General features: G+C 34.2%; 1 protein-coding gene across 2 annotated transcripts in view; it reads right to left on the minus strand.

Moving 5' to 3' along the window:
- Positions 1-333: 333 nt before the first annotated feature.
- NAALADL2 (N-acetylated alpha-linked acidic dipeptidase like 2) overlaps positions 334-13,561 on the minus strand; it is a 1,451,411-nt gene continuing 1,438,183 nt past the window's right edge. For both annotated transcript variants that reach the window (XM_082839043.1, XM_082839042.1), the window contains one exon: positions 334-621. In XM_082839043.1, the coding sequence (XP_082695169.1) occupies positions 423-621 (199 nt within the window). In that variant the 3' untranslated portion in view covers positions 334-422. The remainder of the gene's footprint in view (positions 622-13,561) is intronic.

The following is a 13,561-nucleotide window of genomic DNA, read 5'->3' on the forward strand; positions in this document are numbered from 1 at the left end:
ATAGGGAATCATTTCTGTTTCTACGTGTTTTATCCATAGGAGCGAAGATTGTCCAGAACTTCTTGGAAAATTTCCCCCCCAAATATTTTATATATATCTATATATCTATAGATATATCTATATCTATAGATATATAGATATATATAGATATAGATACAGCAGATTTCTTTTTAATAGATAAATCTTAAGTCTTCCTTCAATAACTTGCTTTTACATAATCAGAAATCTAGATATAAGAAAAAATATTAAATGTGCAAAATGCTCTTTTTACACATACATTAAAAAATACAAAGGAAGGATAGCTTTATACTTATATCAAAAGCCATTGGAGGGAAAAAGTCTTCAATGTCAGAAAATCTAGTCAGATTAGAGCTTTCACTTGAGGAATTGTAAACAAACGTTTTCAAATGCTGAGAGTTTTCTCAGTTCTTTCCAACTAAGACACTCTCAAACACATCAAGTCCTGCTTTGAAGTAAACCTGAGCTGCATTAATGCTGTTCAATACTTCTGACAGGGCTTCTTGAAGGGTCTCATTTGATGCAAGTGACTTGCAGTGTTCCCAAGCCTCCAGGAGTATTGAAAACTGGCTTGTCTTCCCATCAAGGTGGTACAGGATATTTCTGAAAAGAAATACAGAATGAGTAAATGTTTTATGCACCATGCTATTTTCATATCAAACATTGTAAAAAATATTTCCAAGAAACTTATGTTTTTAAGAAATTAAATTATAAGAATACAATATTATCATTTTGGGACCTCTGTTGAATTAATGGATCTAGACATTGATCATCAAAAGTTCCCTCTAGTGATGAGAGAGGATCAGACAGTATGTACCTCCTGATGGAAGTACACAGTACTACCTATGAAATCAATTATTTTTGCTAAAAAATTGATCTAAATCTGATGAAGCTTCTAAATCTAATTGCTAATAAATACAAGGGACAGAAAAATATAAAAATGATACCACAGTCTGTCATCAGCAAAATACTGTGAAAATTCTGTAGGACAAATGACCCAGTTTATTCAATGAATAAATTGTAATAAATAGGTGAAGGAGGAACCACTCGACCAGGGCTTTTCAACCTTGTGTTGTTGGCATTTGTGGGGTGGTGGGGTGGATAATTCTTTATTGTGGCAGCTTTCCTGTGCATTGTGGGATGTTTAGCAGTATCCCTGACCTCCACCCACTAGGTACTAGCAGCACCCCTCCTTTAGTTGTCTCAGTTAGTTTGGGCTGCTATAACAGAATTCCGGAGACTGGGCAGCTTAAACAATAATCCAATGGTTGGATTGTTGATGAGAGGCCTTTTCCTAGTTATATTCTCACATGGCCTTGTGCATGAGCACAGAGAGATCCCGTGTCTTCTTTTAATAAGGACATTAGTCCCATCATGAGGGCCCCACCTGTATATGACCTAATCTAACCTGGATTACTTCCCAAAGGCCCATCTTCGAATACCATCACATTGAGGGTAGGATTTTAACACACATATTTTGGGAGAACCCAAACATTCAGTCCACAGCTGTTGTAAAAACTAAAACTGTCTCCAGACTGCCAAAACTGTCTCTTATAGGGCAAAATTGCCCCCAGTTAAGAACTGCTGCTTTAGACTAAAAGAAATGTCAACCCATCCAGTATAGACTTTACTAGGTCTTTATTCAAACAAACAATTTTTAAAAATGAGTAGTACAAAATTGAATACTAATTAAGGATGTGTTAATATTAAGAAATTGTTAATATTTTAGGTGTGATAATGGTATCATCAGTATGTTTTCAAAGTGTCCTTATCTTCTAGAAATATACAGTAATATTTACAAATGAAAAGTTATTACGTCTGGGATTTGCTTCAAAATATTTGGAAGGAAAAAGGAGAGTGGAGCTATGGACATCACAGGTAGAACAAGACTGACCATTAGTTAATAATTGTTGAAATGGGGTAATGGATTCATTATACTATTCTCTCTCCCTTTGTATATGTTTGACATTTAGAATTCTTCTCAAGTAGAGTGTGTGTAATAAGACGGTGACTTGAAATTTATCCAAATATCTGAGAAAGAGGAATTTGGCCGTGGGCAAGTCTAAGAGCTTCCTTTTATTCACTGATAGATAGAAAGAATACATTTTGGTAGAAAGCTATGGATTATTGCATCATTTGACTTATTTCCAACCCAAACCACCTGAAATAGCTGAAATTTCATGGTCTAATAAGAGAGGCAGATATATAAATGATTAAAATAATTGTCTAATTGTCATATTAGAAATGTAAGGTCCAGTGATAACGGAAGAAGGATTGCTGCTGGAAGCATTTATCATGGAGAATATTACAATTTCATCTTGAAGGATGATGGGAATTACCAGTTACAAGGGTATAAGAAAGGAAACAAGCTAGAAAGTGGAGACAGCACCCTATGCAGGAGGAATAGCATATGCAAAGGTATGGATTTATAAAACAGCTTGCTCTTCTTAGTGGATCAATGCCAGTGTTTCTGTATGGCCAGAGTGCAAGGCCACAGTGGGCAGCTGTAGGAGAAGAGCTGGCAGAGCAAGCCATGGCCACGTCCTACCGGGCCTTCTGCACCAAGCTAAGGAAGTTACACTTTTTCTTATGGGCGGTAGGAAACCAATGAAAGTTTTTAAGCAAGAAAGAAAGATTATTAGATTTCATTTTGGAATAGTTACTTTGGTTGTAATATAAAGCCTAGAGAAGGACTTAGTCCAGATGAAAATTGACAAAGATGTCAATTACACAATGATAGTTGTTTGAAAGGGCCACAGTGCAAGGTTTAGTTAATTTACACTTACCCTAGCACTGACCTCAGTTTTATATAGAGTTCTGGATCATTGTTTCCTAGCTCATCCAGGCTTCACTACTTCAGCCTCTCCTGAACTTCCCACTCTGTACTCTGATGGTGGTGAATGGACACTGAAATCTACCTAATCACCCATGGCAGAACTCTGCAAGTCATTTCTTTCCCTTAAATATCCAACTGGTTTCTGAAGATACTCACTTGTCCATCTTTTCAGCATCTTTTCTCCTCTGTTGTGGGACCCTGATCCCTATCTTTTCAAGGATATATTATAATATCATTGCTTTACATATCAGCGTTGAGAAATATGTTCCTTCTTTATCAGGTCTAATTCAGTGTTGTGAATATAGGAGGTCTTCAATCATGGTGATTTGACTGACTTACATTTTTATCAGGCTTTGTTCAGTGATGGAAATTTCGTAGACCCTCTAATGTCAGTGTAAACTACATCAATTCAGGTTATTTTGCCTTTTAAGCATTAACTCACTTCAAAACAATAGATTTTGTGTCTTTGGAGAAAAATTTCAGTTGATAATAGTACATGGTGGGTGGCAGTGGAGCAGAAGGTGCTTGAACTCAGAGGTTATTTCAGTAATTTTTTTTTCAAAACCTATTATTTGAAATGGGAACTATCCCTAATAATCCAATATCCTTAATCTTTGTACTTATGAATATACTTGGCATTTTATGAATTAGAGCAGTGCAAGAAGGATATTCTTTATATTCCAAATATCCTTGAATTCAGGTATAAACTTTGTATTAAGAAACATATATCCCCTGGATATAGGAGGGAGAAAAACATCTTCCAAATGAAGAGGCGAGTGGGTCATGAGCAATGATCTGGCTATGAGCTGTACTCTGAGAAAAATATGGATCTACTTTTACAAGGAGAATACTCCTTGAAATAGAGATTTCCCTTTTGACATTTCCACAGCCTTCATACAATTAAAGAGCTTTTCAGAAGTAGCCACTGTGCCATGTTAAAATAAGCAATTATATATGTATATACATAGACATATGTACATGTGTTTTATGTGTAAAAATTGTTATTATATCAAAATGACAAACAAAATAGAATTAGCAAAACACCTAATGAAAGTTTCCCTAAGTTTTATTAGTTTTATATTTATTATTAAATTGGGGAGGGTGTGGTAAAAGAAACCAACCAATAGAGAGGAAGCTTGATATAGCCATGGAATTTTCCCAGATGAAGATGAAACTGCCTCAGATGGTCACATGTATTCTCCTACATGACAGAGCTGTACAAAAGTTACTTTTTCCTGTTAACCTAATCCTTAATCGCCATAAAAAAAGGAGTGGGTTTTTACTGTCAGGATACCTATCAAACATATTTAAATTCCTGGTAAACGATTTAAATAGGTAGGTAGATAGATAGATAAAAACTGGTTTAGTATTTTGAGGATAAAAGTAGTTTAAAGTATATTTTAATTACTTAATCATTTAAAATAGTATTCCTTTGTAGGCAAGTTATACTGCTTTACCACTAAGAATAACCAAATTAGTATAATAAAAATATTTAATCATCTCTCATAATATTCATAGTTTTGAATTCTCTTCCTCTAATTCTCAGTTTCATTATAAATCATTTTATGGCAAATATATTTCCAGAATTTAAGAGTGCAAAAATATTTTCAAAAGCTGTATGAAACCCTTCTGTTTCTTGAGGGCATACTGCTCAGCATGCTGGCAAACAAAGATATTACAATCATTTTCATCCAGAACTGCCCCTTCAATGTGTTGTACCAGTGCAATTAATACATTATGAGAAGTAAGTTTAATGATGTGGGGGGCTGGCATAGTGACCTTTTGACATATTCAAAACCCACTGGCATGAAATACATTCCTATATACACATTCTATGTTTATTAAATGTTAAATGTTATTAATATTCAATTTAATGATAAGATATTAATAAAACATGCTCATAAAGGTTACAGTATTAATCCCTCAATGACAGTTCATTTAAGCATGAGCACAATCTCTAATATATTTACATAAAACTTCAGCCATAACTAGTATAAAATATCTAGAAGAGAGATCATGTGGAAGCATAAAAGTACATCCTAAAAATAATGTTTGGGTCTAAAGCACAAGACATGCAATTACTGTGGTTTTTTTTTTAACTCGAAAGCAATACATATATTTCTTAAAGACCAGTGCAATGGAGTCTGCAATGTGCCAACATTTGCTTTTTCTAACTAGTAAGCAACACAGTAATACTTTTATAATGACTGTAAACAAGCCATGTGCATAGAAATAGATTCTGTTTTGGTTTGTGAAATTCTACAAGAAGCTAAACACATTTTCCATATGCTACATGATTCAAGTAGTAGGCTGCGGCAAGCTATTATGTAAGACAAACACTCATATCCATTTCTACCCAAATTGGATACAAATCAGCTTAAAATTACAGATACTTAGATTCTGGCTGAAGATCAGTGACTAGGATTCTTTCATCACAGTTTAAGAGAGAACCTTAATTTGGGGTAGTTGCTGATACAACTTAAGTCAGTTGATCTTTATTATGGTAGAATTTTTTCACCTTCGTAAATTGCTTTACCTTAAAAACAAATTGAAGATAACAAAAATATCTTCTTTAAATTTTCATGAGAAGGATAATTTCTCCTGCCCATTTTCAGAAGTAGCTCATCTTTTACTATTTCTCCTTTGTGTACTAAAAACCATTTAGCTTGCTGCATACAAAAAATAAATTGCTGTATTTGGAGACCTTTCCCAAAAGAGTATCATCATATTATTTTATATTTGCTATTTGAATGGAAGACAAAACCCATAAAACTCAGCCATGTTGTTACATTTTGTCACATATGTTTCCATATACTTCTTAGTTCTGAAAACTTTCTTATGCATTCAGTCATTAACCCTAAAGTACCCCAGGATCATCCCTGGGGAGCAAAACTACTGTAAATAGTAGAAACATCAGCTCTTTGCTTTGGGAACTCTAAAAGAAGATGCATTCGCCCATGGCTCTCAGCCATGGGTATCAGAGGGTCAAAAGGGTTCCCCAGGTACCTGACTCAAAGAAGGTGTACATTTGGTTGTACCAGTCAAACACTAATTTTATCTAATTTAAGAAAAAACATTCATTTATTGAAAGTGTGTATATATGTAAATATATGACTACGTGTACATGTAATAGTTTACAGAAGTGATGAAAAACATTGAGAAGAAGGCAGTAACCAAGGGAAGCTGAGTATCATAGAGTACTGCCAAGATTCTGCTTAGCAACATGTTTAGGACATTGATGTTTCAGACACTCCCACTGCCACCACTTCATTGAGAATACTTCTCCACCACGGTAGCATTGCTGTCTCTTAACACTTGCTCTGTCATTGCCAGAATGTTAATCCACAACTAGCATGAATAATCTTGAACTGCCCCTACATCTTTGCCTCACTTCTCTCAGATATAAAGTCCTAGGAGAGCTCATCCAATTGACTGAACTTAGGTCATGTGCCTGTACCCCAGGAACAAAATACCTAGATCCATTCACCTTCTGTGGGGGAGATAAGCCCTGCTTTCCACCAAGCTCACAGGGAATTACCCTCACATAGGAAAGAAATTTTGATACCAGGAAGATTTTTTTTTTAATTAAAAAAAATTAAAACTGCAACTCAATAAATATCTACTACACTAGTGACAGGAAGGAAGAGTGTATTTTAACAGGGTTCTCTTGGAATTACCCTGGAAATTGCTGTTCTACTGTATGGCAGTTTTTCCCCTTATGTTAAATGTTAGCAACTACTCTATAATATGGCAGCAGTGTTTATCAAATTGAATGTGTATAAGAATAAGCTGAGACATTTAAAAAAATTCTCAAGGGATTCAGATGCAACAGGTCTGGGATACCTTATAGGAGTGTATGTTTTTTTCCCTGCTGCATTACTTAAACCTACTGGGTGACACCCACGCATACTCAGCAGTTCCCTCTGGTGAGTTTTACATTTACCAAGAGGTCTTGGTTTGGTCCCAAATTAGCTTCTTCCAGCCACATGTTATTATATACAAACTTACATGATTTAAATGACATATTAAGTGTGAAAGAAAGTTACTCCTGTGAAAAAGAACCTGACGCTTTGGAAAGACTCACAGAGATGAATTGACAAAATGAGAGTGCTGTTGAATTATATGTGGAGAGATAACTGAAAAGATTATTAGCAAGGGGAGGGGAGGACTACAGTGACAATGGAGAAAGAATCTGCATTCAGATTGTTTTGCAAATACCTATTTATTGCTCCAAAATAAGGAAACTGAAATTGGAAATCTCAGATGATGTAGCATTAGTGTGGCTTAAATAGGAAAGTAAATCCGGAATTCCAATTCCCAGAACAAAACTCAAAGAAAAGTCCTTGGTCCTATATCAAAAGATTGGTGATGAATGTTTCGGTTAAAAATAGACTGCTTTTTCTATCATTTGACCATTTACTGGTTCTGATTGTGTCAGATTAAGGGATGTTTACCCTTTGGGCATTAGTCAAACCTTTACTCTTAAGAACTAGAAGGGCAAATAGGTATCATCTTGAGTCCCACCTCTCATGGCCTGCTTACTGTGGCTTGAAGTACTAGGTTGACAATGGATTGGGCTGTTTCAGAGCCCAGAATAAAAGAGGTCTGTCATGACTTAGATTCCTACTTGTAGACCCTGCTTTACGTAAGATTATTTAGCCCATTCGCTTGATAATGTATAGGTTTCTTGAATTAATCAATGGAAGTATAAACCAAGTTATCAAAACAAAGGGAGAAAGTCATAATTATTTAGTTTTGCTAATTAGAGTATAGTCAACCCCAGTAATCCCTTCTAAATTGTATATTATAAATTCTCTAGTTTTCCTGTTTATGGATCTGAATTAACAGAATAGCTACTCAGTTTTCTCTTCACTTGATGGTCTAGACCGTGTCGTCTCTGTTTGTTTAAGCAATGGCCCAATCTGTTATTAATCAATTAAATTACACTAAAAAAAATTAGAATTTATGGACATTTTTCACAAATAACCCTGTTTCTGGATATTTAATTAGTTCTTTTGCAAGATATAAGTTCACTATCTGAAATACCAACTAGTTTTTAAAGTACTTTTTTCAGTGAGTAGAGTTATATTAATCTATAGCCACCTTTCTTGAAGCCTAATATTTAATATATGCAAAAAATAATGCATGCAGTTCTTAACTGAACCCTTAGGGAAACTATGGCCTTAAATATAGAAGGAAAAAAGTAATTGGTTCTTTGCACCGGACATCTGGATATGAGTCATCTTGAAATTTTGTTCTATACTTAATGAATGTTCTGGCAGACACATTAATCCAATATTCTAAAAACAACATCACTAAGTGAATCTGAGCCATACAAAAGCAAGAACTCCAGTAATAGATATTTTAAATTATGTAAATGTCAGGTAGTCTGTGAGATGACTGTTTAATGTCATAAAGTGCATTAAGATAATTAAATAACATTACAGATTTTAAAGAATTTTGATATTTTTAATACTTAGATAAGGCAGATCCAAAATGGTCTACATTTGGATAAAAATAGAAGAAAGAACGTAGTAACTACTGCACTAATCTCATCATACCTATGAAAATCTGAGAAGACTTTTAAAGTAAAAGTTGATAGAAATCAAGGAAAAATAATTTCCTTGAGAGCTCATTCATGAAGTATTTATTAAGCACCAAGTACAATATGGAATACAAAGGAATTACAAGAGTGGTCTCAGTTCCAAAGGGATTTTTGAATTTTGAGTTAAGTAGGAAAGAGGAGAGTTTCAGGGCTATTGTCTTTTGCATATGTGGCTAACATAGTTAAACAAACCCTGAAGTTCAAAGAATCTACCAATTTTCTTGCTCAAGACCTCAAAGGCCTCAAAATGAAAAATTTTTAATAGTTTTGTATATTTTATCTTCCTTTTCTCAGAGATAATCTAGAGATGTTGGACATTAATTGTCTGAAATATAAAGATACTAAAAAAGTGATAGACTTATAAAGTAGGACATCAGAGCCTACTCTGTAATTTTATACTTTCTTATTTTCCACAATTAATTACATTTGATAATTCTTCATCTATAATATAGACTTTTCCCGTTATTTTAGGTACACTCATAAGAATCCAGTTAAAACCAAATGGAAATAGTTTGTATATATACAAAGTTTCTGCCAACTTGAGAAATAACTGAATGTAGGAATATATAAATTTCAAACAAGCATATTCAATTTTATTTAGGTTTTCAGTTTTATCTGAATTTTCAGATAATTCATCCCTTAAAAATCAGTGTTCGGAACTTCCCAAGACTCCACGCTCCCAATGCAGGGGGCCTGGGTTTGATCCCTGGTCGGGGAACTAGATCCCGCATGCATGCCACAACTAAGAAGTCCTCATGCCGCAACTAAAAGATCCTGTGTGCTGCAACTAAGACCTGGCACAGTCTAAATAAATTAATTAAATATTTTTTTAAAAATCAGTGTTCAATGAAAATTTTCAATTACTTATTTCAAAGTGAGAAGAAAATTATTTATCAGAACAAAGTGTACTGGGTACTTGCAGTCAGTAATTAGCTTCAACACTAATCTCTCATGCACCTATAAAAAATAATGAAACTATTGAACAGTTTAATCCAAAGGCAAGGAAAACACGTAACAAGGAAAGAGCAAAAATTAATGATATTTTAATCCTTAAAGTAAATCAAATAATTGTGATACAGACACACTCACCACAGAACATTTTAAATGATGTGTATCTTAATCTCGTAAAATTTTGATGTTATATTTTAAAAAATATATATTTAATTGAACCTCTCTACCCACCCCAATACAGCCAGTAAACTTTGCTTTTCCTTTTCAATGGAATTTAAAAATTGTTATTCACTTTCTAAATGAGGATAAGTTACAGTGATAATTATTATTATTGCTACTAGCGAGCAGCTGTGAATAAGTGAAGACTGAAGATAAACCACACCAGCTTTGCCCTCCTGTGGTTTTATTAACACACAAAGCGTCAACTCAGAGAAAAACTTATGTCTGACAATATTATGAAAACATTTCTGTTTCATTCTTGCTATTTGAGTATTTATCACTTGTCTATACATTTTTGAGATACATGTATGTATGTATGTATGTTTAAATACATGAAGAGATATATGTGTATTTTCATAAATGTGTGTGTATAGATAGATATGTAATCTGTCCCACACTGGACCAGGAAGAAAAAAGTCTAAACTTTATGTCTTCTTCCCAAATCATATAACTGAATAGTAAGCTGCTTGTTATACTGTAAAATATTACGCTTACTAGTAATATAAATCAATAAGGATAAAAGACAGTGCAAACGAAACAAATATATTGTGTTCTAAGAAATAAAGGGCTAATTATGTTGTTTTATAGGCGCCAAAGTAATTAGGTGAAGATAGAAAGCCCTGTGTTTCTTACAGGCTGTAGAACATTTCCATAGCAGTCTGTCTTGGTATCTATCCTCAAATCACCACACTCTTTTTCCCAATTCAAGAATAATCACCAAATTTTCACCCTTACTATATCTGTTTTATCAAAATAGGACTTTCTTTACAGAAATTCTGATTATATAAGTAATCATCCTACTTGACTGCATAGTGTGCTGCGAAAGACCCGCTGTGATCTTTGCCTTACTGAGGGAGGAAGGATAATTTAAAGAAGTGAAATGTTTGAAAAGAAAACGTGAGTCACATCTAAAAAGTAATTACAACAACAAAGAGAAATGGAAAAATATGAAAGAAATGCTAAATGGTCAGTATTAAAATCATGTCTGAGTCTAAAATCCATGCTCTTTCCCAGGACACTAAGCTTCTTGACCTATCACCACCACTCCATAGCTCTATGATATACAGCACATTAAAGTTATTTAAACTCTCTGAAATTCTTCTTCTGCACTGGTAAAATGGGAAGTATTATTTACAGTCTAGAGTTTTTGCAATAATTAGCTAAAACATGTAAAGTGCTTAGCTCATGCCTGGCATACACAGTAAGTACCTCATAAATGGTATCTACTGTTATTATTTGACATTTCTGGATTTTCCTTCCTTGGACACATATTACTCCCTCCCCTTAATTCTCGACTAACTCTGTCCTTAGTATCACAGAGCTGTGCGATCATCAGATGATATCTCCTGGCCCAGTAAATAGTTCATCCAAAAGGAACTTTCAGGGAGCAAGGGAAAGACCACTTCTAAGGGTTTGCCAAGAATATATCAACTCCTGCAAGAATCTGTGCCAATAAAACTATCTGCCTTTTAATTATAAAAAATGCCACCCCTTCACTTTGCTGTATACATATAACATATATGTATATGAATGACTATTTTAAAAGGTGTACGCAGGTCAGAATAATTAGACGGCTGATAGGGATAATATAATACATGGACACACACATATGTGAAGATGTTTTAGTAAACTTTATTTTAGGCTATCAGAAAAAATGTAACTTGGTCCATTGGTAGACAAAAAAAGCAGATTCTTTTTACTTGTAATGTTTAAAGGATCATGGTAAATTAATGAATAAAAGTTCTATATTTTCTGACTTGGTATATGGGAGGAAATCCAGCTACTGACTCTGGGAGTTACTAATGAGAGCACAGGTTTCTTATGGTCTAGAGAAACAAGAACACACATTTGATGAATTTCAGAAAGAAGCCCACTCCTCATGTTTTGTCAGCAACCCAAAGCAAACTTTGTTGATTAAGCTCAGTGCAACCATAGCATGGTTTCATCGTGGCACTGATCACACACCATTGCTACTCTTAGATGGACACTTGTCTCTCAGGCAGAACTCCTCAAGAACAGAGTTTCATGTTCACTGTGGATTTCACCAGGTTTCTAACAAGTTGATATGGAATAAATTTGATGGCATAAATTAATAATGGTGAAAATAATTGTTAATATTTGTAGCGAATTTAATATGTTGTACGAAATATGCCACCCAAACATGCCACTTTAGCATAAGAAGTATTTTGATCTGAAGACAGTTGAGAAAGTGTAGACAGAAGAGCTCTCTATACTCCCCTAACTCTTAATCACTGGAAATGCATCTACACTCTCATCAGCCCAGAGATACCACCAAGAGGAATCTATATAACAAATCTTACTAAAATAACCCTCAACATCTTTTAGTTTCCACCACATATTTCCCTTCCCACAGTTTGCTGCCCTTGAAAGCCTAAAACAATTTTGGGGAGGCTTGTCACTTCTCTATTAATTCATTGCTCTTTTTAAAAAAAATTTTTCCAATTAATTGAGGTATAGTTGATTTACAATGTTGTGTTTATTTTTTCTGTACAGCAAAGTGACTCAGTTTTACGTGTGTGTGTGTGTATATATATATATATATATATATATATATATACACATACATACAAATATATATACATGTATATATATACACACACACATTATTTTTTCATATTCTTTGCCATTATGGTTTATCACAGGGTATTGAATATAGTTCCCTGTGCTATATAGTAGGACCTTGTTGTTTAGCAATCCTATTTATAATAGTTTGCCTGTGCTAATCACAGTCCTCCCTGCCCCAGCACCCCACCACCATAAGTCTGTTCTCTGTGAGTCTGTTCCTGTTTTGTAGATAGGTTCATTTGTGCCATATTTCAGATTTCACAAAAAGTGATATCATATGATATTTGTCTTTTTCTTTCTGACTTACTTCACTTAGTATGATAATCTCTAGTTGCATCCATGTTGTTGCAAATAGCATTATTTCATTCTTTTTTGTGGCTGAGAAGTATTCTCTTGTATATATGTATCACACCTGCTTTACCTATTCATCTGTCAATGTATATTTAGGTTGTTTCCATGTCTTGACTATTGTGAATAGTGCTGATATGAACATAGGGGTGCAAGTATCTTTTCAAATTATAGGTTTGTCTGGGAATATGCCTATATGAGTGATTTCTGGATCATATGGCAACTCTATTTTTTAGTTTTTTGAGGAACCTCCATACTGGCTGTACCAGTTTACATTCCCAACAACTTCATAAGAGGATTCCCTTTTCTGCACACCCTCTCCAGCATCTGTTATTTGTAGAATTTTTAATAATGGCCTTTCTGACCAGTGTGAGGTGGTACCTCATCGTAGTTTTGATCTTCATGTCTCTAGTAATTAGAGATGTTGAGCATCTTTTCATGTGCCTATTGGACATACGTATATCTTCTTGGGAGAAATGTCTATTTAGGCCTTCTGATCACTTTTTGATTGGGTTTGTTTTTTGTTGCTGAACTGCATGAGCTGCTTTTGTATTTTGGAAATTAAACACTTGTTGGTCGCATCATTTGCAAATATTTTCTCCCATTCTGTAGATTTTCTTTTCATTTTGTTTATGGTTTCTTTTGCTGTGCAAAAGCCTGTAAGTTTGATTATGTCCCATTTGTTTATTTCTGTTTTTATTTCTATTGCCTTGGGAGACTGACCTAAGAAAACAGTGGTATGTCAGAGAATGTTTTGCCTATGTTCTCTTCTAGGAGTTTTTTGCTGTCTTGTCTTATATTTTAGTATTTAAGTTATTTTCAGTTTATTTTTGTGAATGGTGTGAGGGTGTGTTCTAACTTCATTGATTTATATACGGCTGTCTAACTTCCCAAACACTTGCTGAGGAGACTGTCTTTTCCCCATTGTATATTCTTGCCTCCTTTGTTGAAGATTAATTGTCCATAGGTGTGTGGGTTTATTTCTGGACTCTCTATTC

Source organism: Leucopleurus acutus (assembly GCF_964270905.1).
Source record: "Leucopleurus acutus genome assembly, chromosome: 5".
In the NCBI taxonomy this organism is placed as follows: Eukaryota; Metazoa; Chordata; class Mammalia; order Artiodactyla; family Delphinidae; genus Leucopleurus; species Leucopleurus acutus.